The 26,097-nt window shown below is 44.6% G+C and overlaps 1 protein-coding gene across 3 annotated transcripts in view; it reads right to left on the bottom strand.

The window, feature by feature from the left end:
* TLK2 (tousled like kinase 2) overlaps positions 1-9,888 on the bottom strand; it is a 64,586-nt gene extending 54,698 nt beyond the window's left edge. The window contains exons 1-2 of one of the 3 annotated variants that reach the window (XM_059726836.1): positions 9,400-9,888; positions 7,627-7,715 (exon numbers count right to left, since the gene is read on the bottom strand). In XM_059726836.1, coding sequence (XP_059582819.1) covers positions 7,627-7,707 — 81 coding nt within the window. In that variant the 5' untranslated portion in view covers positions 7,708-7,715; positions 9,400-9,888. Of the gene's footprint in view, positions 1-7,626; positions 7,716-8,841; positions 9,032-9,399 lie in introns of those variants that run through there. The other 2 variants (XM_059726838.1, XM_059726837.1) reach the window with 2 other exon arrangements.
* Between the last annotated feature and the right edge of the window lie 16,209 nt (positions 9,889-26,097).

Below are 26,097 nucleotides of genomic sequence, written 5' to 3'. Positions count from 1 at the left end.
TGCGCAGCTTCTGGTATGGGTATTCCTGGCGCAGCTGGAGCTGGGTGAGTGCTACTCTGCTCCCCTTGCCTCCAGCAGCCACACCTCTTCCCACTCCTGCTCCCTGCTGCGCCATTCCAGGTGGGTGCGGTAGAGGGAGGGGAAAACTTTAGCCCACTTGCTCCTGCTGGAGGTGAAGGAAGCAGAACATCTGGCCGGTTGCAGCTGCACTGGGAACAACGCTGCCAGAAGCTGCATGCTCAGTCCCATGTGGAGCACCACAGGGGCAACTGCAGGCTGGATCCACCCAGTTGGCAGGCTGGATCCAGCCCGCGGGCCATATTTTGCCTACCCTTGGCTTAACAGCACAGAAGTGCCAATATTAACCTTAACTACAGCCACATGAAGATAGCGCATATAAAAACTTAGAAGATCTTATGGCAAGTGGCAACTTAAGGTTAAATCGGCCCATGTAAAAAGCTTGTCCACAAACTCTACAAGTGTTGCTTTCTAAAACGTTTCATTTCTTTCGAAGAATCTGAACCCTAGCAGCATATTCAAGACCTTCTGTGCAAGTGTTAAAGCTTTATGAGGTACAGAAGTGTCACAGCAAGTTAGGGTCCTTCTGTCTCAGACAGCTATGTTAGGAGCCTCTAACATTATAAAGATTAAAGTGAAAGTTATTTCCACACATTCTGAAATCTTACAGTCTCCATTTCATACATGATAGCAAGAGTCAGAAACTACTGCCCAATAGGTCACATTTGAGCTTTTTCAGGGAGGATTATGGTTAAAAGGACATTTGAGTGGTTTTCATCCCACTAACCTGCATTCTAAACTAGAGCAACCTAGAGGAACTGTTGCTGCCTACTCCCTTATACACTTCAGGAGTGGTGGGCTGAAATTACCTAGCTGGACCCAAGGCAGACTGACCCTTTTGCTTTCTCCCCACTGCCCAGCCACTACACACGTAAACACCTCCACTGCTGAAATCCAGCCCCAGTGTCACAGACCAGAAAGTTTGGCTCTGTGGACCAGATATAGCCTGTAGGCCATAAACTGTCAACCTCTAATGTAAGGTAGCCAGTCTACAGCCAGAAAAGTCTATGACTGACAGCAACATGAAGTTATCCTTACTGATGTAAAAACCAAGCAGATCTTTTTTTGTTGTTGTTAAAATATTAAGCTTCCAGTTGCTCACCCCAGAAACACAACCTGGAACCTGAAAGTCACATATGTTCTTCTATCCTTGACATCACCATAACCTATAATAAGTAACCTTAATCTAAAAATTAGCAGCCATGGAGTGCAAGCTGGATGCAAGTCTGGTTTGCCTATGAACAAATTAGTCAACTCAACACTGACCACAGATTCTGGAAAATGTAAGTTCCCATTTAAATTCTTTATGAGGTTTCTCCTAAAAGACAAAGAGGATATGCTTATACAACCAGCAGCAGTAAAACAAGGAATGGGGAGAGTTGACTACTTTTCAATTCTACATTGTAGCCACAATCTGAATAAAGTGCTCCAGCTCAAATGAATAGCGGAACAGCATCTGAAGGGTAGACATGCAAGTTAAACTATATCACTGTGTCCATGCTGAACATGAAAAAGATTAATCAAATACTGTTTACAAAGACATTTCAGTAGGATCTCATTTCTCCTCCTCCATCTCCATCCCAAGATAAAAGGTGATACACAGAACTAAGTACGTTGCAAAATGTTGGCCATGTTTTATAAAGCAAGAAGCTGAGGTGTCACCCATATAATTTTATTTTAATATTTTGTAAGTTTTTTTTCATAAGCTGCCCTGAGTCTTTTTGGAAAGGTAGGCAAATAAATGAAATATTATACAGCATATTAGCAGATGACACATAAGTGAAACATAGGTTTTGACTCCCACTGTTAACAGTGAGACCACACTGATCACTCCAACACTGAAATAACAGAGGCCTGAGTGCCCAGACAGCCCAAGGAATATGATGCAGTCCTCACCTATGTAGCTCTTCTCACAATGCTATTTGAGAGGGAAAGGCACGAAGTGGTAGTTTTCCTCAAGTCCGCTAGCACAGACATTTTAGCCATGTAAGAACAGAATAATACAAGTGCTATCCCAGGGTAATAATGTTTTGGGTTTTTTTAGGTTTTTTCCCCCCTTCAACCTGTTTGTCTCATGCCACTGAACAAGAACTGTGATGGAGGCAAGCCACCATTATAGGCCAGTTAAGTAAGGAGTTTCAGTAGTGTTTACCCAGTGGCAAGGCATGCACTGCTTACATGGCAAGTAATTTCCTTCTGATATAAGACAGGGTGTTTCCCAATCTGTGATTCACCTGCCTGAGTGTTGCTGTACCTAGGCCCACATTTGATGTTCCTGTGCATACTACAGTGTCCATGCAGCAATTCAGTTGGAGTTACTTGCAAGGCTCTTCAAGGATTTCAAAAGCCTGATCTCATTTCTCCACATGGAGAAAGAAAATAACAGACAAAAATGTATTCTGTAGGATAGCCCTCAACTAAAACGCCTTGATAGAATGTGGGCCCAGTTAATAGTATCTTGCCTGACTCCTACTTAAGTCAGACTACTCCCCAGCATGGCCTACCTTCATCATCTCAGCCATCACAGTTTGTCAGAGAACTACCATCAAGCCTCTTGCAACAGTCTGGCAATATGTAGCCCTTCCACAACTTGGTTTAGATGCTACTCTTCAACCAAGATCAGAGAAGTAGCCTCAAACTACTGACCCTGTTTGTCACCTGCTTAGAAGTGGTGGGTATGTTCAAAGGTGACATCCTAGCACAGCCTCATTGAGCAAAACACATGGCCCATTGTTCTGAATGCAAGGGACAACAGGCAACATGTTTTCTGCCTTCAGAGATGTGACCCCAGACATCTCTGGGGCATGTCTCTGTAAGCAGGGAAAGCCAGGAAGAAACTCTGAGAGTTTGAGGGGCTGGTCCTCTGTGGAAATTCCTGGGGTGTGCAATATCAGGTCCCTCAAGCCCTGGGAATGTCTGGCCAGAGCAGCTTGAGAGTGCAGGCAGCTCCAGGACAAAGGGCCTGGATGTCTATTTGCTTTTGCTTTGTGCCACCATGAAAACTTCATTATGCAACAAAAAGAAAAAAAATTAACATCTGTTTCCAGCTTAAGGTAGATTTCACAATAGCATCCTCTGCCATAATCCTTCTACCAGCTCACCTGTGGAAATGTAGCTTATTAGCTCAAACAGTAGGATCTTTCTTGGGTGAACTGAACTTTTGCATAATTCCACATCTGCTTTTCAACAGAGAAAGCAAGGAGCTTCATAATTAGATCATATAGGGTTTAAATACAAAAAGTCAATTCCTCTTAGTGTCGCTATAAATTAAAAGTTTACTTTCATAGAAGTTGACACCAACACAATAAAAAGTGGAAGGAGGTTGGTTGTAATCCACATGCAATGACTGTGTAAACAAGCACTAATGAAATAGTTCAAATATTTTACCCTACACTTTATGCTTCACCTCAAGATACAAATATAATTCTAATAGCCATCAGATTGGCAATGGCTTTAGACCTGCCAAGTACCACTAACTGCAACTTCTATCAACAAGTCAGAGTGCTTTGCAAGCCCAATTAATATGTTGCTCCCAGCAAGTAAAGTAGTATTCTTATTTCAGAGATGGAGAAACTGAGGTAGAGAGAGAGAGAGAGAGATCAAGTGACTTACTCTAAAACCCATACTAAATTAGCAGCAGAACTGGAAATGGAACCCAGATCTTTCCTCCATTTCTCTGCTTTGGTAATAAGACACTGCTTTCTCTTATTACATTATTCACTTCAAACGCATTCAGGCAACTATCAAAACTTTGGGATCATGAGAAAAAAATTATACCACACACTATTAGTTCACAAATGCACTTCAATACCTCAAGCTTCTCAGCAACTCCTCAGAAAGCTTGCGTTCCATGTTAAAAGATAACATTTTGGGGTAGCCCTATTTAACTCAAAGGAAAATGCAGTCACTCAAATTTCAGTCCTGAACTTGGTTAGCATTGTAGCTACAAAGTTACTAACAAAGACTGATAGTTGTCAAATTAATTTGATGATAAAGGATACTCAATTCTGAATAAATATGGCAGCTATGAGATAAAAACCTCTACTTAAATACTGTTCTGTTTTAATGGTAGCAATATACCTTACTATGGTGCAACACAGAAACATGGTGTGCAGGCACTACTTGTTTCCATTTCCCTCTCTGCTGTATTCTACAGACTAATTCAAAGACATTGGTACTAGATACGAAAGACAAACACTTCTCAAATCCTAGCATGTTCACTTGCACTTTCTGATAGCATCAGTCCTCTCTGTTTGGCTTTCCAGAAGTGTCATACATATTTACATCGTGAATTATTTGTATTCTAACAGTGATTTGGATCTGCACAATTACAAGAAAACAACTGGGACACAATTTAGCTGGAGGATTCTGATTTCTAATACTAAGCCAGTAGAAGATTGGTATGTTGCAGAGATGATGATGACATACTCTGATGAAGCCTACGGGTGGGCATGCAAAAGTGCACGCATACAAGCCCCACTTCTTATCTGATGCAAGTTTATGCAAGTGATACAAATACTTCAGAATTACCCCACCTCACATCTCCGCCAGCCAGACAGAGGGAAGGGAGGCAGAAGACAGAAGGTGAGACAACAGTTATTTAAAAGAACAAACTACAGCTTGCCTTCCATACCTACTGACTCAAGGGAGGAACCAGAGATGTCTAGTTAGAAGTATACCTCACAACTGAATTTTGCTTAGGTTTTATTTCATAAGTAAACAGGTATGGGAGCTAAATAAGCACGAGGAGCTGATGTCAGGTATGCATATAGCAAGACCTTCTTGAATCAGTACAGTACAGTAAAGGAATACACTTAATTGAATGGCAATACAAGGCATCCAAAGGTAATCAGTTTTTAAAAAAAACAGTTAGCTACATGGGTGTTTCTGCCTTGAAATATTGCCCACTTGAAACTTTGATTTTGGTTATTAATTTCATGCTTCCAAAGACTATAATCCCTAATCACCAAGGCTGACAATTCAGCATAGGCCCACAATACAGTTTTCAGGTGCACAAGACTGAAAGTGACCTCCTGGCTCATCAAATCCATTGCTCCACTATCACAGATGACCAAGTCAAATAATCTTATTTATAAACTGATTAAGTTCCAGCTCAAAACTAATAGATGTTTTCACCTCCTCTCCCCCAACTATTCCTACCAGAAGGCTATTACACATAACCTCAGGGATGCGATGGTTAGAAATGTCCTTTAATTTCTAACGTATATTTGCATGTGTCTCCATTCGTTCTTAGCAACAATTGCAAAGCTGGGGAAATAACAAAGACTATATATACTATCATTCACTATATATACTATAATTCACAGGAAGAAGATAAACTGGCATTTGTATATTTTACGCTGACTTGATTTGTGCTATAAGAAACCAAGACAATTAACTGCAACAAGCTATATGCCAAATCAATATAAGGCAGGAAGCACAGTTACAGCTGTCTGGCCTATTTATCCAATAGGAAAGCATCTGAGATGTCATTTCTTCCTCTATGCAACAAACAGCAACAGAATACCTTCCATCCCAAGAGGCCAGTGCCAGACCCACTAGATGGCACTAACTCATTTAAAGTAGATTTCCTTGCACATCCAACTGGAGAGAGCTAAAATCTTCCTTCAATCTCATAAGAAGCTGCATCATGGGTTTCCAAACATGTTCTCTTTACAACACTAACCTTGACATGCCAGTGCTGAGTGTTGTGAAGAAAGACTTTGGGTCAATGCTAGGCAATAATAGACTTACAACACAATAATTTACATTAAATAATGAATATGCTACAATATATTCTGTAAAGAGGCCTGGTAATGTGTAGCACACCCACTGAGAAATGAAGTGAGCCCAATATGCTTTTTAGGTAAAGAAAAAAAGAAGTTAGCAGTTCAATAATATAAGAATTAGTAAGACAGCTTTCCATATTAACCAAAACAGTGAAAAGGCATATTCCTAACCCTCCTCCCCCCTTCCAGCAATTGTTCAACTTGCTGCAGGTTTGCATTTAAAGTTTCCTACATCTGCTTAAAAAGGGTTGTTTGTTTTGTTTTGTTTTTTAAGGAAGCATTTTCCTCACAAGTTAAAAGTACTTTGGGCATTAAGAATACACTGTGTAAGAAAAAAACTCCCTTCACACTTCTGCCCTCTAGGAACTTTGGGAAAGTTGCACTGCTTTATCCTCACTGGGAGAATTAAGCTGTCCACACTGGGCACAGGGGATGAGAGCAAAGCGAAAGATGTAGAACAACTGTACCCAGCTACAGCTGTATAAAAATGCTTTATACCAGAAGAGCTAGGTCTCACAAGAAAGGGAATAACTATTTTGGTATAAAAGGGGAAGTGTAGCAGTGCAAATGTGTCCACGTTTATAAAGATACAACTGCCCTTTATTAAATACATAAGAATTTTTACCTTTAACTATTGTAGTGTGGAGCAAAAAACGAGTAAAATCATATCTAACTGAAATGACCATCAACAAACTTTTCAAACTAGTGAAAAGCCTTGAATTTGCAATTTTTTATTTACCAATTCCATTTCAGAGTTTACTTACTGCAACTCCTACACAAAGTACAATTCAGAAAATAGACAAACTTGGAAGTAACTGTTCCAAATTTTGATGTATTCACTTGGTACTTTTTTTTTTTTTTTTTTTTTTTATAAAGGAGGAAGATACTATCTCTTCCCAATACAATTCTAACCTGGGCCTAAAATCTAAACCAAGTATTTGTATTTATGTATTTATTATATTAGGAGTCCACTGCAACATTAGCTTCATTCTGTTGTCATCTCAAAAACCAGAATTACTGGAGGCAAGGGGCCCTATTAATGAACCTACCGCACTACCACCTTCTGAGACCAACAGCTTGCCCTGAAATTTTCAACAGAAGGGTCACAATTATGCAATTTATTACTGAATGGTTTAGTCAATAGAGGCAACTCTTGATCAGGTACAAAGTTTTATACGAGAACAAACCTAGGATTTCACTATCGAGTTGTGGATCGCAGAATCAGGCAAGCTTACCTCTGAATAAATAGAAGTTTTAATGAATTTAACTGAGCTCACACAATTGCAGGAAGCTGCTCACAAAGTTCTAAACAGACAAGTTCCCAGTGGTCCTAAAAACCCAGTTACATGCTGGATTACACATGGGTTTAAAAGTGTGTCTACCTAAAATACTCAAATTATGTCCCCAAACTTGAGAAAGGAAAAAGATTAATTGGATTCTCATTTCCAGAATAAGCTGTTGTGTTGAACTTTTTATTTTAACTATAAAATGCCAATAAGATGGTAACAGTCCTTTAAAAAAGGAACCTCTTAATTACAAACCTAGGTTTCTTACCATGAAGCCTCTATGTGTAGAAGCAAACATTTCTCACTTTTTCTGTTTCTATGCATCCTGTTACACATACTTTAAGAAATGTAAGTGGACAAAGCTCAGCTATCAATAAGAATCTTTCTGCTATTGAATCCACGCAACTAAAAAAATACGTAATGTGAAAAATGGACCAAACTTTGTGCCTGTTGCTGTGGGTATCTGTACTCACCTTGGCAACACCTACTCCAGTGAACCTGGCCTCTAACAGTTCCTGCCGTCGTGGGTCCAGGCTATGCAACTCTTCCATCATTTCTGCTGCTAAAAGGGAGAGAGAGATGCACTGTAAGTTTATGAAATGCAGGTGTGAGGAAAAGAATGTATGTTCTGATGAAGCTGAAGGGTAATAGCTGTATGACAATTCAGTACAACATAACTTGAAGTAAGATGATTTGCCCCAGATGGTTGTTGTTTTATTTATTTATTTATTTGTTTAACTGGTCATTCTGGAGCTTCATTTTTAACAGCGTCAATAGTTATTTCAAGATCTCTTAATCCGAGTTACAAAATGTTTCTGTATTTTCCTACTGGATGCTTTATTAGAAAGAGGGCTTGGGGCTTTGACATTTCCATCTCTTCTGTACAGTGTAAAAAGCCTTTTCACACCCCAGTTCTCTATATCTGACCACTTCCTGAAGCACTAGATTTCCCCAAACAATGCATTCTTGTGGCAAGAACCTAGAACACACATCCTGAGTTCTTCCAAGCAGGAAAGCGATGGGGAGGAAGGCACTGACGCGCGTTTAAACTTCTCCTTTTAGCCTGCAACATTCCAAACACCCAGGCACTTTTAGCTACATCAGAGGAATTTGCCTACTGGAAGTACCTGGGTACCTCCAGGTGATCACTGACATTGGTGTCATTATACAAAGCATTTAAGAAAACATTCCTCTGTAGCTTGGGCTAATTTCCAAAATGGACACATTCAGTATTAAAGTGAAACGAGGGAGAAATGTCAAAGTTCTTTAGAATTGTGAATCACATCTTCCCAACTGCCCTCGGAGCAAGCCCGTCATTTCCAGAAACGTCTTTTCCAGTTTCATTTCCAGGGCTGCGAACGAGAAAGAGATAAATACACAGGTTTGCTATACGATGAGCATACCCGAGAAGGAAAGTTCCTGAAGGGCAGCAGGTGCCCTCTGGAACAGGCACTGTGCAACTGCTCCTTTTCTGCTTGCTGTCCATTTTGTCCCCACAATCCCTTGTTTCCTCCAAACGCTGCAGACCGAAGTGACAACAAGGTCCTGGGCGAATCCAACTGGGGCCCTTTACGAGAACACGCCCAGCCATGAAAAACACCACAACCCCAAGCTCAATAAGCTGCTAAATTTGATGAATAGAGGGACCTATTTATAAGCACCTGTTTAATAAAGCTTTCAAACGGTACCTTTCCATCAGCAAGCCAGACAGACCCTGGGGGAGGGGGGGCAGAAGCGCCCCCTGCCCCACCCCACATTTTTGATCAAGCCTCCTGCTATAGTGATGCACAGAAATCCTGGGTGATCCCCCAGCAAGAGCGGGGACTAGAGAGGCCGCCCGGGACCACCTGCAAGGCGAGCCAGGGCGGGGGGCATCCCCGGCCCTGCGCTCCCCGGACCCGACCGGCCGAGGGGCTGGGCGAGGCCTGTGCGCTGGAGGCAGCGCCAGCTCGCAGCACCTCGGAGGAGAGGCCGGCGGGCGGGGTCCCGGGCCGGCCTCCCCGGCGAGGTCCGGGGGGCGATCGCCGCCCTGCCCTGCCCTGCCCCGGCCGCCGCCGAGCCCGCAGCCGCAGGCCGCCTCCTCCCACTCACCCGCCGCCGTCGCCGCCTCCACCCGCAGGCCCGGCGGCCGCTCGCCCCCCGCCTCAGCGCCAGGCGGGCCTCGGGCCTGCGCTGACACCGCCGCCCGCGGCCCAGGCCTGCCCCGCTCCCGCTTGCACTCGCGCCCGCCGGCTCCCGGCGCTCACCTGGCGCGGCCGCCCCGGCCCGGATCCGCAGCGGGCCGCAGGAGGGACCCGCCGTGCTGCTCCTGGCTCCTGCTCCTGCGGCGGCGGCGCGGGCGGGCGGGCGGGCGGGGGAGGCCGGGGCGGCTCCGCGGCCTCTCCCGAGCCGGGCACCCGCCGCGGAGGGCGCGCGTGGGGCGGGGGCAGGCCGCGGAGCCCCGGCCTCGCGTGAGCTCCGCGCCCGGCCGAGGGGCGTGCGGGCCGGGGAGGGGGTGGGGGGCGGCCTCGGAGGACAAAGGCCCAAGGGAGGCGGCGGCGGCGGCGCCCGGGCGGGGGGCACGGGGACCCGGGGCGCCCCCGCCCGGCACGGGCAGCCCCGCTGTGGGAGTGGGAGTGAGGGTGAGGGTGGGGGCTGGGCTGGGCTGAGCTGGGTGCAGCTGGGTCCACGGCCCCCCTCCCCCTCGTCCGGCTCGGCTCGGCCCGGCCCGGTAGGGATCGATTGGTGCAAAGACACTAGTGAAAGCGCGTGTACTCTCGCGAGATTTGCACGCCTGGCGGGGGGGAGGTCAGTGCCGGGAGGAGGGGGGAGGGGCGGGGAGGTCAGCGCGGGGCGGGGCTAGTGAGGGTGGAGGGAGGGGCCAGCGATGGGGAGGGGGAGGTCAGCGCGGGGAGGGGCCAAGGCCTGGGGAGGGGGCGGGGCCCCTTGTGGCAAGTGGGGTCAGGGAGGGAGGGGCGGGGGAGGTCACCCTGGGGTGGGGGAGGCCCCGCAGGGGTGAGGGGGCGGGGTCTGGGGGGCGGGCCGGGCGGGCAGCACCAGTGTGCACTGGGGGAAGAGGCTTGGTGCAGGGAGGGGCTAAAATGGGGGGGGGGGTCAGTGCCCATTGAGAAAAAACGGGGAGGGGGCTTCTAGCTCCCCCCAGCTTCTTCCCTCTCCAGTGAACTTAGGGACTGGTGGGAGGGTGCCAAGTGGTGGGGTAAGGCTCAGGGGAGACCAGGATTGCCCTGCTCTCCCACCCCAGGGGGTGCTCCCTGGGGCACTGAGGACAGGAGTTTATGCATCAGGGAGATGAGCCTCAATCCCCCTTCCTTGCTTCCCCCAAGCTTCCTGTGGTTTCAAGAGAAAATTCCTCTCTCTTCCTCACCCCCCCCCCCGGGAATTTCTCCCTCTTCCTGGGCAACAAGGCATCTTGTTTGCAAAAACAGCCTCCTCTCCCCAAGGGAAGATGATGTCCCTCCCAGCCAGGAGCAAGGGGGCCTGAAGGGAAGAGTTCTGCACGCAGAGCATCCCCAACCTCCCAATCACTGTGCCTCTGAGGAGCTGAGAAAAAACGAGACACCAGCAAACAAGTGTACCCCGCACCTCCATTTGGTGTCTTGTAAATCGTGCAGCCTGTCATTCTGACAAGCTTTCCTTATCAAATATGGATAGAACAAGTAACAGAGAGGCTGGGTACACGGAGTGGCTTTGTGTTAACTGTAGTTTGCCCTTGCTCTTTGCAGCTGCTTCTTGCTAGATAGACTCTCACAGAAGGGCTCAGACTGGTTACTGTGGGTAGATTACTTTGCAGTTTGTCCTTATTTCCCTTTCTTCCAAGCCCTGGGGGCACTGTCAGACAGAGTGTAAAGCGCCATTGAAAGGCATTGCAACGCTCTGCTTTAAGGCTGAATCAGCTTTCTGAAAAGCAAACAAACTGGGGGGGGGGGGGGGGGGGGGGGGAGTTGAGGCTTGTTCAGAAAGGAAGTGGCCAGGCCTGTCCAAAGGGAGGCAGGCATGGATTAGGCATTGGAAAGGAAGTTGCTGGGGCTCTGGATAAAGGAGCGGCTTTCTAGAACCGCACTGTAATAGCAGAGAGATTCTATAGTTCGTGCATCTGCAGGTCAAACGAGAGTTACTGAAGTCAAATGTGTTTTACTGCAAATACATCAAAGACATTTTTACAGTCAACCAGGAGTTTACCAGTTTGGCAAGTCCGATGAAGAGTAGGGCTCAGACAATGACATGGTGCATCTGAATGCATGGGAAAAGACAGGCTTGCAGCATTGTAAGGACAGGTGAACTGTTTTGTTTTAAAACAATGGTTAACTTAACAGAGGTACAAGCCATTTTTAACCTGGTCTTGCAAACAAGTTGGAAAGCATCTGCTGTTTCTTACAAACTGCACTTCCTGTACTGTAACCTATTTCTCAGCAGAAGATCCAGGCTGAGGAAGTAACAGCAAACTTTCAGCTCCCTCAGGCAGATGCACCTTAGGACCACAAACAGTGACAGGGCTCTCCAAAAATTATTTTAAAAGCTCTTTTTAAAAAGAACCTTACCTTGTAATATTTCTTAAACCATCTAAATTATTGCAGCAAATGACCATACTCAGTTTAGAGCAGGGTGTCAAGTTGGTGTCAAGCATCTGACCTGCAGAGCTGTACCATCTGGCCTGCTGAGTTACTGGAAGTTGGGAGTATGGCCAGGGTGTTTGGCCTGCCACAGAATTCAGGAACATGGTCATTGGCAGCAGGGGGGCAAGGCTGATACAGCCTTGCTTTGCCCTGCTGCTGACACTTGGCCCCACACAGCACTGCTGGGCCACTGCCATCTCCCCCTGCTGCTGGATCCCTGCCCTCTCACTGCCACTGCTGGACCCCCATCACCACCACCAGACTAACCACAGCCACCACCTGGCCCACCACTGTTGCAGCTGTTTGTCTCACGGAGTCAGCCCAGAGCTCAGAATGAGTTTAACACCCCTGGTTTAGAGGAACATTAGTCAAGTGACATCTGCAATTAACATTGTACAGTTATATTCACATCACACATGCACTTCAATTCAGCATGGAAGAATAGAAAGAGGAAGGACAAGCTTCCGCAACCATTGCAGCCCACCTTTAGCAGCATCCAAGAATCTCCAATTCTTTTGGTTCCCGATGATTCGGTCTTTGGATTAGGCTACAGTTCAGAGACACTAAACTGATGATTGGTGGTTCTGAAGCAATGAGCAAGAGTCAGACCTTCAGTATATTGGATATAGTTGGTATAGCAGCAACTTTCAAACCAGTAGTAGGAGTATACATGATCAATATGGTTCATTTCTTTTGGAGAGATCCTTAGACTGTTTTTCTTCCATTTACTGTTCTTCCTTCAGCTATGAAGTCACATATGTCGTGATTCCTTCCTATTGGTTGTTTAACATAAGAAGCTATGGGTGAAAGAGTAAGATGCACAGGCTGCAATGTCACTGAAGACCTGAAGGCATTCAGTTCCAGATCTTTTTCCCAAGGGGCAGGCAAAGCAAATATCCTGCCCCCCTAGCATTAAGCAAAGTTCAGGACCAGAGTATTTCTGAAAGATATGTTCTAGTCCACTGGTTCCCAAAGCGTGGTTGGTGGATCACATGTGACCTGTGTCCCTTTGATGCAGCTTGCCATCCAGGGGTGCTCCTTTGAAATATCCTTTCAGGGAGTGAAATTTTGGGAAATGACGTGTTCAATGACTTGCATATGAATCCCTGGGTAAGGTCCTGGTGGTAGTTGTTGGCAGGTGGTGGTGAATTCTTATGGCATGCACCTACTTGTGTATCTGTCAGGTCTGGATCAAGCATTGAGGTGGTTGGGAGTGTTTCAGTTAAATGCTCTTTCATTGGAAAATGACAATTTGTTGAAAAAAAGCTTTTGTAAGAAAACTTTTCAATTTTTACTTTTTTTGAAACAAAATACAAAATGAAATTTTCCCTTTTTTTGGTTCAAAACCCCCTTTTTAAACATTTAAGTGAATTACAGTTAAAAAAAATAAAGGCCAAAATCAAAATAAAGTGTTTTGTAATGATCAAAACTAAACATTTCAGTCTTGAATGCCATGGAAGACCCTCCCTCCCTCCGCCCCTGGCTGTATAGATGTTGTAACTTCCAGTTCTATAACTTCAAGAGAAGCTTGTCTGGAAACTTGCAGAGGAGGGAGAGGTACTGGACAGTTTAAGCATTTTCTCTATTATATAAAGACTGGATATTCCAGCAATAGGAACTTTAGAGATGTGTGCCAGAAGTATAGGATCAAATGGAGGCTACCCTTATCCATGGGGGTATGTCAGCCCTTCTACCACCACCTTTTTCCCCTGCAGGGGTATTTCTACAGCATCCTTCTTTCCAGATGATTTCTTCCAAAGATTGCTCCTGCCTCTTTTGGTTTTCTTCAGTAGCAATTGTAGTTCTCCTGCACTGGTCTTTTCTGGGTGCCAGCAAAATCCTTGACACAAGAAATTGTTGAGGCCTGAATTTGAATTCAAGGTGGCAAATATGTGCTAAGTTTTGATGGTTATTTTGATGATGTATGTAAAATGTATTTGATAGCTCTAATGGCAAGTGATCAAAAACCATGTCAGGCTGCAAACCTATTAAAAATGTGTTACTACTTTTTCTGTGCCCCCAGTTTCTGAGCCTTTAAGGTATGCTTGCTTGCTTAATTTTTTTCAATCATTTCTCCACAACATGAAAGATCCTTTTTTCTTTTTTTTTTGTAAAGAGAAAAGAGAGCTGAGATGCCCCAGTAGCTGAGATTCCAGCATCTGGGACCTTAAGGAAAACATAAACTATAATGAAATTCACAATAAAATCATGCAAGTTGGTAATACTGCTCTGAGTTCCTTTCCTAAAATCGTAAGAACAAAAAGGATAAAATCCCCCTGAACATGCCCCCAAAAAACCCAAAAACAAACTCTCGAAATTTGGCAATCACTACCAAGCACCCCATTAGACAGTCTGAGGAGATTAAATTGGTTATACAAGAATTGAATACATCAGGTACCCTACCCCTTCTGATTCTTCCAGTTGAGAACTGAGGCATAATGGTGGGGCAGCAGGGAGAAACCCAAGTGCTGATTGGATTGCTCCTTCACTGAGGTGGACTTGTTAATCAATGAACTGGTTTAATTTTTTTTGCGGACCCCCCAACCCCACCACCCTATAGTCAAAGTGTAATTCAAACTGTGTACCCAAGGGTGAACCAGTTTGCCAAAGGGCTGAGTAGGGAGATGCATACAGCTAGGTGACAGGAAATGTAGGCGTGTCAACACAACACTATAAATGCACGATAGACTCATTCTACTGTGCATTAGTGGGGCAGACAAAAGCTGTGTTAATGCACAGAACTAGTAAATGCGTATCACAAAAAAGTGTGTGCCAGTGTTACCGAGAAGTAGTACCGGTTATGGTGCATTTAGTAATTACAGTACATTAATGAATGTGTAGATTGTTTTTTATTTCAAGTTTCTGTATTCCAAGCCAAATCAGCCAAAACAATTCCAAATCCATGACTTAGTCCACAACCATAAGTGACCCTACTAGCAGGAAACATCCTCCACCCCCATTTAGGGCTTCATATGCTTCCAAAACCTTTGGCAAGCATCCTACTTTTAGGCCAAAGCCCGGAGGCTTAGGGTTTGGATGCCCCCGAGTTTTGGTTGCCCTTAGTCTTAAGACCCCAGGAGAAAACTAGGGAGGAGTCTCCCCTTTCTATAAAGTGGGCATAAAGCCAAGATTTTCCCACTGCAGCAGCTAAGTGAGAGGTTTACTTGACATTACCTTGACAGATACTATCCCCATGCCAAGAGAGTGGTCTTCCCTGGGTGTGACTAGGAAGACCGCCCCAGTGATCACAGTGTTTCCCTTGCCAGGCAAGCATAGGACAATGCTTGATCTGAGCTGACAAGAGGCCAAGAAGCGATTAATGAAAGTGTAGATGCACCCAGTATGCCTGAACTCCTGCTCCTCCTCAGAATTTAGGCTTCTAAGTCAGGGCTACAACACTGTTTAGAGAGGAGGCACCTACCAGAACCAAGCTGCCTGACAGAAGCGCTGAAATGCCAACATCAGCCACTCTTGAATACATCTGGTAGTAGTAGTGGTGGTGCCCACCTCTGGTCCACTAGCCTAAGTGGTAAATACACTTACACAAGAAGCAGCAGACCTGGGTCCCAAGGCCCTCAACTGGGAGGGGACTCAAACTTACCACTTGTCAAGGGAATACCCCACCTACCAGGTTACTTGCAAGGTTAGGTGGTTACTGTTCAAGCTGGACCACTGCGAAGAAGGGTCATGAGTGCAGGAGGAGAGGAGAGCAAGTAAGAGAGTATGGACTATAGCCTTGTGCTTATGGTACTCACTGTGAATAGGGTGGGAGCCCTGATTCCTGCTGCCAAAATTATTCTAGTTTGTTAGCCAATGTCTAAGGTAAAATGCATAAACCGTCCAGGGAACTAGCAAGAAATGAGACTCAAGCTCAGAGAGGGATACACTCTGTTGAAGGAGGGGGTCCTGGGTTCTGGACTTAACTGCACAAAATCAAACCCTCCCTCTTCTTTAAAGGTTGATTTAGACAGCAAAGTAGTGACTCAAAATTCAGGAAATGGGAGATTTATAGTTGCCTGTGCAACCTCTATGTACCTTTTTGCGGTTCCATTGTGTATATTCAATGAGGCAGGGGTACTGCAGAGAAAAAAATCATGCAATTATGCACTTACAGAGTGTAATTAAACACATTATAGATATGTCCATGTTGCCATCCCCAGATGGGGAACTTATTGCTGGTACTTTGTGCTTGAGCCAGGGGTTGATCTGAGGGGGGAACAGGCAAATCTCTTTTTCTGTTCAGGAGCTGGAGGGAGTTCCAACCTCATGTGGTACCACTGGAGAGGGAAGGGCTAAAGGTCTAATTGGGTCATGTACTGGGCTTGGGCTTTTCTGCTAGAGGTTCAGCCCGTTTTCCTCTCTCATCTGCCAGAATCCTCGTGTTCTCAGGGCTGCACCTCAGAATATTCCATGGTTTTGGCAGGATGCTTATGTCTTTCCAAGGAACACAAGGGAAAGGATGGAAATGGTGACTTTCAGCACTTTAAAAAATCTCAGCCAAAGCTGAGTGGAATTTTATGGGCCAAAACAAAGGCCAATAGGTTCTTCCTGCCAAATATCAAAGTCCTGCCGCAAACAATGGAGGCATGACAGCTTCTCAAAGAAAAGGTTACAAGTAGCTTTTGAATGAGAAAGCATAATACACAACCTCTATATAAGGGTCACTACCGGCTCATGTACCAGGTAAAAACAGAATTTCTCAGAGGTATCTCACACTCTAGCTGTTGATTCTAGTGAGTGTCCAAATTCTCTCCCTGCTTTCACTAGGAACTTCTGAGTGGCTACAGTGACACAGTGATGGTCCTGATGTGGCAGAAGATTTGCTGTAATCAATATCAGTAGGATCCTTTGCTGTCTATATGCATTTCCAAATATGCCTGGCAACTGACTCCCCAGCCCAGCCCAGCCCCTGGCTTGTTTACTTTTCATTCCATCCAGGAAGAGCACGCAGCAACTGCTGCAGTGTCCTTAGCCTGACGAAGGGTTTTTGAACCCGAAAGCTTGCTTAATAACTATTCTCCAACCATTTGGGTTGGTCTAATAAAAGATATCAAGTTCACCCAAGAAACCTTGTCTTTCCAAATATAGGCAGTCTTCAACTTATAATGTTTCGAGTTACAATGTTTTGCACTTACAACATTCATAAATTGAGACTCTGTTTCAACTTTATGATGTCAGTTTCAACTTTACAACGCTTGTCTGATGCAACACCACACCAGCGAACAAGTTTGCTGTGTTCCCTGGAGAACCTGTCCAAACTTCTTTGGACACTTTAAGAAAGCAGACAAGACTCCAGAAAAACCTGCAGCCAAGACTCCTGAGAAGACTCCAGCCAAGAACCCTTCAAAAAGTCCAACCAAGAGACTTTCAAAAAGTCCAGTGAAGTCACCTCAAAGAAGTCCTTCCAAATCCATATGATTACTATTTACCATATAAATACATTAATATAGCTATATTATTCATCTATAATTGATCAAGTACAAAATTCTGGGGGATTTTTAGTGAAAATAGGGTATTGGACCTTGGTTCAGGAACCAATTTCCCATTTATAACATTGTTTCTTATGAGAAAATTGGTTCCAAGTTACAACATTTTAACTTAAGACACTGTTTTTAGGATCCAATTGTGTCATAAGTCTGAGGACTGCCTGTACACCCACTTTCAATTGATCCATTTATTGTCATGTATGAGTAATAGGCATGAATTTCAGTGAAGTGATATACTCTATTTTATTAAGTAGCTTTTGGGACAGAGAGAAGATGCGGACTTAAGCCCCAACAGGCTTGCTGAGTGCTCTTGGTCTTTTCTTTGTGTTTTCCCCAACCACACCCTGGTTCAGAATACCAGCCCCAGACTCTTTCCAGGAACCAAGGCAAATGTTTCATTTGTTTCTGACTTGCACCCTAGTTGCCTTTACTGGTAATTTTTCTTGTACATATGTATTCAACCTTACTTGTGACACAAGTTCCAGTTCAGCAAAACATTTAAACATGTGCTTAATCTTAAGATTAATGCACTGACTTTGGTAAAACTTAAGCAAGTACTTTGTTGTATAACAACTAAGCTCAGTGTTCTTGCAGCAGGATTTCTTTAAGGTAGTTTTCTAATATTCAGCATTACTACTTAGCAGTCTGATCACTTCTTAGTTTTCCATAGCAGCTTATTGACAAACTGGCTCCCCAGCACAGATACCCTTATACCAATGTAGATGAACCCATTGTCTTCTAGCTGTTTCTGCATGGAAGACATGCTATACTGGTATGAGGGACCTTTACATTGGCATTCAAGCTAGGATCTGTATTGGTAGCACTATGTCAGTAACATATACATTTGTCATGTCCCAGACGAATAAAGTATATTACTGCTTGAACTAGGTGTAGGCTAGCTTTTTCAAATCCAAATCCGCACACTTGTGCACACTAACTGCTGTCCTGTTTACCAGTAACAGCTGAATTTACAGGATAAACATTTCACACAGGACTCAGTATAAGAGAACCAGAGTGCATCACACTGCAGGCATAGACCATTGGCAGAAGAGTACAGCTGTACATGATTTGTCCTTGTTTAGGTTCACAGCTGATCTGGGTTCTGCTGGCATTGTGGGAACACAGAAGGGTTATAGAAAGAGTCTGTAAGCATTTTGATTTCCTTTTGCACGTTACTTCTGTATCTACCCTATGAATAAGAGGGGGCAGTTGAACTGAGTTTAGATGGAGAAATCAGATGGCTAAGGAATCACTAACTGTTCTTTTGTGACTGCATTTATTGTTGTGCAGAGACTTATTTTGAAACTCAGACTTTTGACAAGGTTGTAGCTTTCCAAAAATTCTTTGCATCCCAATAGTGTCTACAGTGGCCCAATATACTAGTCACCACAGAGAGCTATAATAGGAGACAAAGAACTTGCAAGGCTGCCCCAGATAGCTTTCAGTTTCAATATGTGAGGCAGATGAAGCCTGAAAGAGAAAATAGACAATGGGAGAGTGACTCATGATGTTGTACAGCAGATCAGTGGCAGAGTGGGAATAGAACCCAGGACTCATGATTCCCCCATTCTAGTGCCCCATTCACTGGACCTGCTGCCTTAAAGAGCAAGCAGGTCATGGTTCTCCTTATGCTTTAGCTTCACATTGTGCTTTGGCTTCCAGAGCACATCCAGTGGCACCTGGAAAATAACAAAATGCACCTCTCTCCTCTTGCTGTGCCCATTTCTCCTCAATCATTTCAGAAGATTCCTCCTCAAATCTTTAAAAGGTGGCAAACCTACTGCCTTGTCATTCTCCATGGTCTTCCTGCTTTCCTTCACTGAAAACACCCCAGCTGTCACTTACACTAGGAATATCCCATTTAAAAGAAGCTTAACATTTGAATTCCAAATTATTGGAGAAGGGAAGAGGGAGACCATTGAGTCAATAGGCTATTGACCTTATTGCTTCCATCCTGCTAAAGGAAGAAAATGCATTGGTATGATTATAAACAAGGCCTAAAAGTGCTAGTTTTATATTGAGAGAAAGGTTCTTTCTGCTTATGCTTATTTTGTATTTGTTCATTATAAAGACATCATGCAATTCTCATTTCCAGCATTTTCCACTCAGCAGTCCCAAGACTGGAACAGCAGGACCTACTCCAAGTCAGGACAGAGGTGCATTAGCAGAGCCAGGTGAGGCACAGGACTAGAAAAGCAGGGAGTGTTGCAGGTCAGGAGTAAAAGCTTGGTGAAAGATTGATGGAGGAAGCCCACATGACATCTGTCCCTTAAAGCTCTGGCTTAAACCAAGGCTATTTGCTTGCTGGTCTCAAAAGCACTCCCAATTATGGAGAACTATCAATTAGACAGGAAACAAGAGTATGCTTGCCCATAAATTTTTGCTTAGCTAAGAGACTGTTTAAATCCTAAAGCAGAATATACAGTCCTATAAAAGGGATATGGCTACGTTAATTATTGCAGGCTTGTATGGCTGCAATTTTTTGCATAAGCCCCAAGTTAAGAAGCAAACAGGTATGTGGCCCATGATGTGGGGTGTTGCCTTTTACCTAGTACAAAAATCATGAAATTTCTTTCGTCTTATTAAAGAGTGTAAATTTAAAGGGACTTCATAGGCTTTAAATAAATCATGTTTTGAATTAAAAACACTCTTTCTTGGGTTGCTTACAAACCCTTGGGTGATTAATAATTTTTCAAATTACTTTAATTAATACCAATTATGGAGTTTTGTTTACTTCAGTAAATAATTCTTCAAGGGAGACAGAGCTAGCCCAAGAAGGGATAGCTCCCTCTGAGGACCCAGAGGGAAAAAAGGACTGCAGGTAATGGGTTCAGGAAAGGCAACTATGTTTCATGGAAGCAAAAGCAACATCAAATAGATAGAAGGATAAGACTTGTAGGATTCTTAGAATCATAGAAAAGTAGGGCTAGAAGGAACCTTTGGAGGTCATCTTCTCTAACCCTCTGCTCAAGCTAGGATCAACCCTACCTATACCATCCCATACAAACGTTTAAACAATCTGTTCCTAAAATAACACAAACAATGCTGTCACACAACTACAAGTCACATTGCCCCCAAATGCCAAAAACACCTTAACATGCTACAGATAAGGCACGGTACTGTCCATGTCCTGTTACTGCAAGGACAAGAAGTACTTGTTAAAGTACACTCAAGAGATTTAAGGAAGAGAACCATGCTACAGAGGAAGGCAAAAAAATCTCACAATTCCGAGTCAATGCCGAGTTGACTGGGAGGTAAAATTCCTTCCTGATCCCAAATATGATGATCAGTTTGACCCTGAACAGAGGGGCAGGAACCACTAACCAGGAAGCTCCGGGTTTTTTAGTTTCAGCAGGACCACTGGTACACCTCCATCAGTCTTTGCTGCAGTCACAACACCTAATGCTTCTGAGGAAGGTGTCCCCCACCCCATACCCATAGGGACAAGAGAGGAAAAAAAAATCCTTCCAAGCCCAGAAGCATGGGAAAACCAAATATTCTCCACACTCTGGTAATGCAACCTGGGGATTGTAAACACAAACCCCTACATCACACAGTATAACAGGAGAACAGGGAGTTTTGGCCCTCTGATCTCCTCCATAAACTTCTCAGCTCATTTAATCTTCATTCATAACTAGAGTCAGTCACGGATGTCTTCTGGATTCTCCTCCTGCTGTGTATATTCCTTCCCAATTTTCACCTGGTCTTTTCTGCTTGAGTCTACAGCGATCTCCTCAGGATATCCCAGTGTAGTTGACAGTGTCAGTCGCTGGCCGATCTCTTGCCTTTCTTTGGGTGGCTAGCCACTTCTGTACACTACTATATCCGTAGTGATAGTTTCACTTCCTGTAATGGCTAATCAAGGTCCCATCTGTCCTCACCTGACATGACTTTAATGTTACAACTTTGTTAAGGGATGTAGTTCTTATTCCCTACTACTTTGGCTCTCGTCAGCCACACAGGCGTTGTCAATTGGGGGTCTACCTCCCCTACACCCCACCTAGAGCCAACCCGATGACTGTCTCTCTTCCAGAACGTGTAAGGAAAACAGCTTGGGTCCAAGTTCTTAACAACCCAGGATATAATTATTAGTACAAGGTCTCTGTGGCCTGCAAATGCTGGGCTACAGCACTCCTTGATAATTAAATCCAGTAACTCAGCCATGGGTACAGCTATTCAAAACAGTCCCAAAAGGGAATGAGCATATACTGAATAGTGCTTGTTGCTCCCTTACTCACAGTTTTGATGTTCCCTTCTTCGCTTATCTCTTGCAGGGCTCTCTGTGTTCCAGCTCTGGTTGTCTGGTTCCGGCTACCATGTTGGTTCTCCGGGTAAATATCTTGGCTCCTCCGAGCCAGCCTTAGTAGGAAGCCCTTTCTGTGCGGGCTCCCACCAATTACTCCTGTTGGGGCATACTTTCAGTGTGTGTGGTTCTGCACAGTGCAGGGAACTCACTTCTGTTTCCCCTGTTGTTTCACTCTGGGCTATTTTTAAGCTGGCGCGTCCATTCCACCTGCTTAATCAGTGCTGGCACACAGTTATAAAGTGCTCCCACGCTGGTGCTATTTGTTCTTTTCCTAGTTCCGCTGCTGAGGATGCCAACAGATTCTTCGATGACTCCAATGTTCTAGGTAAGTTTCTGCTTGAAGCAGACGCTTCCTCCCTGCCACAGTTTGTGGCGGGAGCATCTTCCCTGCCATACCCAGTGATGTGTTGTGCACATGCGTATGTGGGGCTCCTGGGCTTCCAACTGCCACTTTACAACACACTCCAGGAATAGCTACTCCTACATCATCCCTGACATATTTATTCAACCTCTTCTTGAACACCTCTAATAATTTCACAACTTCCCTAGGCAGCCTATTCCCCTGTCTCAGTATTCTAACAGTGAATAAGTTTTTCCTGATATCCGTTCTAAACCTACTGTTGCTGCAACTCCAAAGTTTTTATTATTTTTGTTGCCTGCCTTTGGATGCCCTCTAACTTTTCCACATCCTTTTTGAAATAGAGCCCCAAACTGCACTCAGGACTCTACATGAGGCCTAACAGCACCAAGTAAAGTGACACTATCACCTCCCATGTCTTACATCTAATGCTCCTGTTGATGCAGCCCAAAACTACATTCACCTTTTCCAGCTGCATCACACACTGTAGACTCATGTTGCATTTATAATCAAACCAAGACTCCAAGATCCTTCTCCTTTGCTTACAGCTATTAAACCAGTTTTCTATCCACCTTGTAGTTGTTTGTCTAACCCACATTTCTCCAATTCGTTTATGAACAGGTCGTGTAGGACTTTGTTAAAAGCCTTGCTGAAATCCAGATACACTATATCCACTGCATTCCTTTCTTAGATCCAGATAGCTACTTTGTTGAAGACAGAGATCAAACTTGTTAGCAAATCCATGTTGGCTACTCATGATCAGCTTTACTACTCCAAATTCTTGCAACTGGATTTCCTTACAATTTGTTCCAGTAAATGCCTGTGTATTGAAGTGAGACTAACTCAGGGAGTAGGCAATTATTTTGGCTGGTGAGCCACTTAGGTTTTGGTGAGCAGTCGAGGGCCATACATAAGATCTTTGCGAAATTTTATTTCTCATTTTATCTATAATTTTAACAAATTACACATAAAAAACAATTATATGCTAAAAATCAAACAGCTAATATATTTTATTTTTATTTAAAAAAGTAATTGTCCTGATTTAAGTTTTTTGAGTAGTATGTATAGAGGGGATTGCATAATAGTTCAAAATAAAGTCTTATTTTTGTATATTGCATGGGTGTGTATGTGGGGAAGGAAGGAGGTGGAGAAAGGCAGGAAGCATGTGCAGCAGAGCTCACCCAAGTGGTGAGGTGCAGGTGAGTTCCACCTCTCCCCCATCTGGCCAGCAGCTGCCCCCATGGTGCTCCACATGAAGCTGAGTCTCACCCACTCCTGCGTGGGGCAGCCCATGCTGTGCTCCCACCTGTACCTGCTGGCCCTGGCCACTGTGCAGTTTCCCAGCCGTGCTGCTCCCACTGTGGCTGCTGCTGCTGGGGTACTTCTTGGCTTCCCCTGCCTCCAGCAGCTCCTCTTCCTGGGCCTCCTGCACTGCACTGCTCCAGGTGTGTGTGGTGGGGGGGAGGTAGGATGCTGCAGCCAGGTGGTTCCTGACTCAGCACATGGGGCTGCAGCTCCAGGCTGCCTTCCATCCACTTTGCCCACCCAACACAATGAGCTGGCCTGTGGGAGGCCGAATGTGTGGAAGGCAGCTGGGAACTGGAGCTGGAGACCCATGTGTTGGGACAGGGGTCACCTTGCTGCCCCCCAACCCCAGAGTGGTGCAGCAGGCACAGGAGGAGCAAGATGAGGAGTCATTGGAGGCAGGGGAGCCAAGCAGTACTAAGCAGCTGCAGCCGTACCAGAAGCAGCCCCACCAGGAAGCTGTGCGCACTGGCCAGGGCTGAGGCTAGCACATGGGAGTGCAGAGCAGGCTGACTTGGCAGAAGCAGGCAGGACTCAGCCCCATGAAGTGCATTGCTGGAGCAGTCATGGCCCGGATACAATCAACTGGAGGGTGCCCACATGTGGGCTGGATCCAATCAGCTTGCAGGCCATATTTTGTTTTTTGCCCACCTATGGACTAACTAGCCTGTAAGTCTCCCCCCCACCCCCCCCTTTTTTTTTTTTTTTTTTTTTGAAGAGGAGCACCATGTTGACGCTTTTAGTTCTCTGTTATCTTGCCTATCTCCCATGACTTGATAAATATTATTGCCAAGAGCTGTGAGATCCTTTCTGACAGTTCCTCCATTATGTTGAACTGAAGTTCATCAGACCCTGCTGGCTTGACATAATTCAAATCCATCAAAATTGCGTTATTTTGATCTTCAGCTTCTTCATTTCCCTATTCAAATAATCCTTGTTAAGTATCTGGTTGCAGCTTATTTCTTGGGGAAGACTAAGGAAAAGTATCTGTTCAGCAGGTCTGCCTTCTTTTCATCTAAGAGCTCGCCCCAGATATTTAGCAGTGGACTCGCAGCTTCTTTGGTCTTTCTTTTCCAACCAATGTATTTATAGAATCTTTTCTTCTCATCTTTAACTTCCTTTGCTTTACCTTTGTTTACCTTTCCCTCCTTGATTCTGTCTCTGCAAGTTCTTGTTATTTTATGTTAGGCTTCCTTGGTGGCCTGCTCATTGCCCATATGCTTTCCCTCTGCTTTTGAAGAAATCCTAGAAGCAAACTGTGTAGCCACATTGGTTCCTTGCCATTCTTCCTGTCAGAATATCTTCTTTTTGGGCCAATACTGTGCCCTTTAGAAGCTGCCAGTTCTTAGGCCCTTTCATTCTTCAGTCTGTCCTCCCATGGCACCTTGCCTACCATCTCCTTGAGTTGTTTGATGTTCACCCTTTTGAAATCCAGTATCTCAGTTCTGCTGACCTCATGTTTTCCCTGTGTCAGAATCATGAATTCTATCATCTTATGATCACTTTGTGCCGTGTGTCCCATAAGCTTCATAACCTCAGTCAGTTCTTCCCTGTTGGTCAGGAAACGATGCAAGATGAATGATCCTCTAGTTGCATCCTCAACTTCCTGGAACAGAAAATTGTCCTCCAGTTAGGAACTTGCTCAACATTTTGTTTAGCAGTATTATTCTTCCAGCAGATATCCAGAAACCTGAAGTCCCCTTACAGTGCCATGTCATAACTTCTGGATAATTTTTACGAGGCATTCTTCAAGGAGTGCTTCATGCAGAATTATCCACCTCCACTTCTTCACTTGGTGATCCGTAACGAATCCCCACTATCTTTTCCCCTTTCATCTTCACCCAAATATACTGATCACCTGCCTTCTTCCTCCTGAACCCTGGAAAAAATGTCTTTTATATATAAAGTGTATAAAAAGTGTTTCTTTTATTTATATATCTTTTATATAAAAGAAACACTTTTTATACACTTTATATTATATAAAAGAAATAAAAGATGATGCCCACCATTTTTTCTCCCAACCCTGTCCTTCCAAAACTGAGCGTACTGCTCAATGTTGATGACCCAGCAGTAAGAGCTGTTCCACAAACTCTCCATAATACCAATCAAGTCAGTTTTCTTTACAGGCTGCAACTTCCAGTTCATCCTGTCTGTTCCCCATATGCTTTACATATGCATGCATCTGAAGTATTTTGCATTTTGACCTACTCATTTTCCTCTTCCATCACTTTTTGCTGCTTATGTCTCTCTGGCTCTTTCACGAGATAGGTTTCCTCCAGTTCTCTCCCCTCTGGATTGTTTGCTTTGTGGCTGGAGAACTTTATTTACCATCTTCCATGAAACCTAGTTTGAAGTCCTCCTTACTGGGTTGGCTAGACTATGCCCAAAGATGCTCTTTCCTATTCTGGTCTATGGATCCCATTGCTTGATAGTAATCCTTCTTCTCTGAACATCTGTGCATTGTTAAAGAATTCAAAAGCCTTCACGTCAACACCATGCTCTTAGCCACGTGTTTACCTCCATGACAGTTGTTCCTGCCTAGGCCTTCATCTTCCAAAAGGAGAAATTGAGAACACTACCTCAGCTCCATACTCCTTAATTTCCTTGCCCAGAGCCTTTTAGTCTTGTCTAATTTGCACAGTATCATTCCTGGCCATATTGCTGGTGTCTACATGAGCGAACAGGATGGCTAGTGGTCTGAAGGATGGATGAGCTCTAGAAATCTCTCTGTGACATCCTAAATGCAGGCTCTGCAAATAACATCTGCCAGGATGACAAATGGATGCTTACAATCCCTGCAGGAGGGAGTCCTCAGCCACAACCATTCTCTTCCTTTTTGGTGGAGTGTTGTTGGAGCTCTCAGACATGAGGCCCTG

The sequence above is a fragment of the Alligator mississippiensis genome, chromosome 4 (genome assembly GCF_030867095.1).
Source record: "Alligator mississippiensis isolate rAllMis1 chromosome 4, rAllMis1, whole genome shotgun sequence".
Taxonomy (NCBI): Eukaryota; Metazoa; Chordata; order Crocodylia; family Alligatoridae; genus Alligator; species Alligator mississippiensis.
Note: the sequence above shows the minus strand (reverse complement) of the source record. Positions and strands in the feature narration are given on the sequence as shown.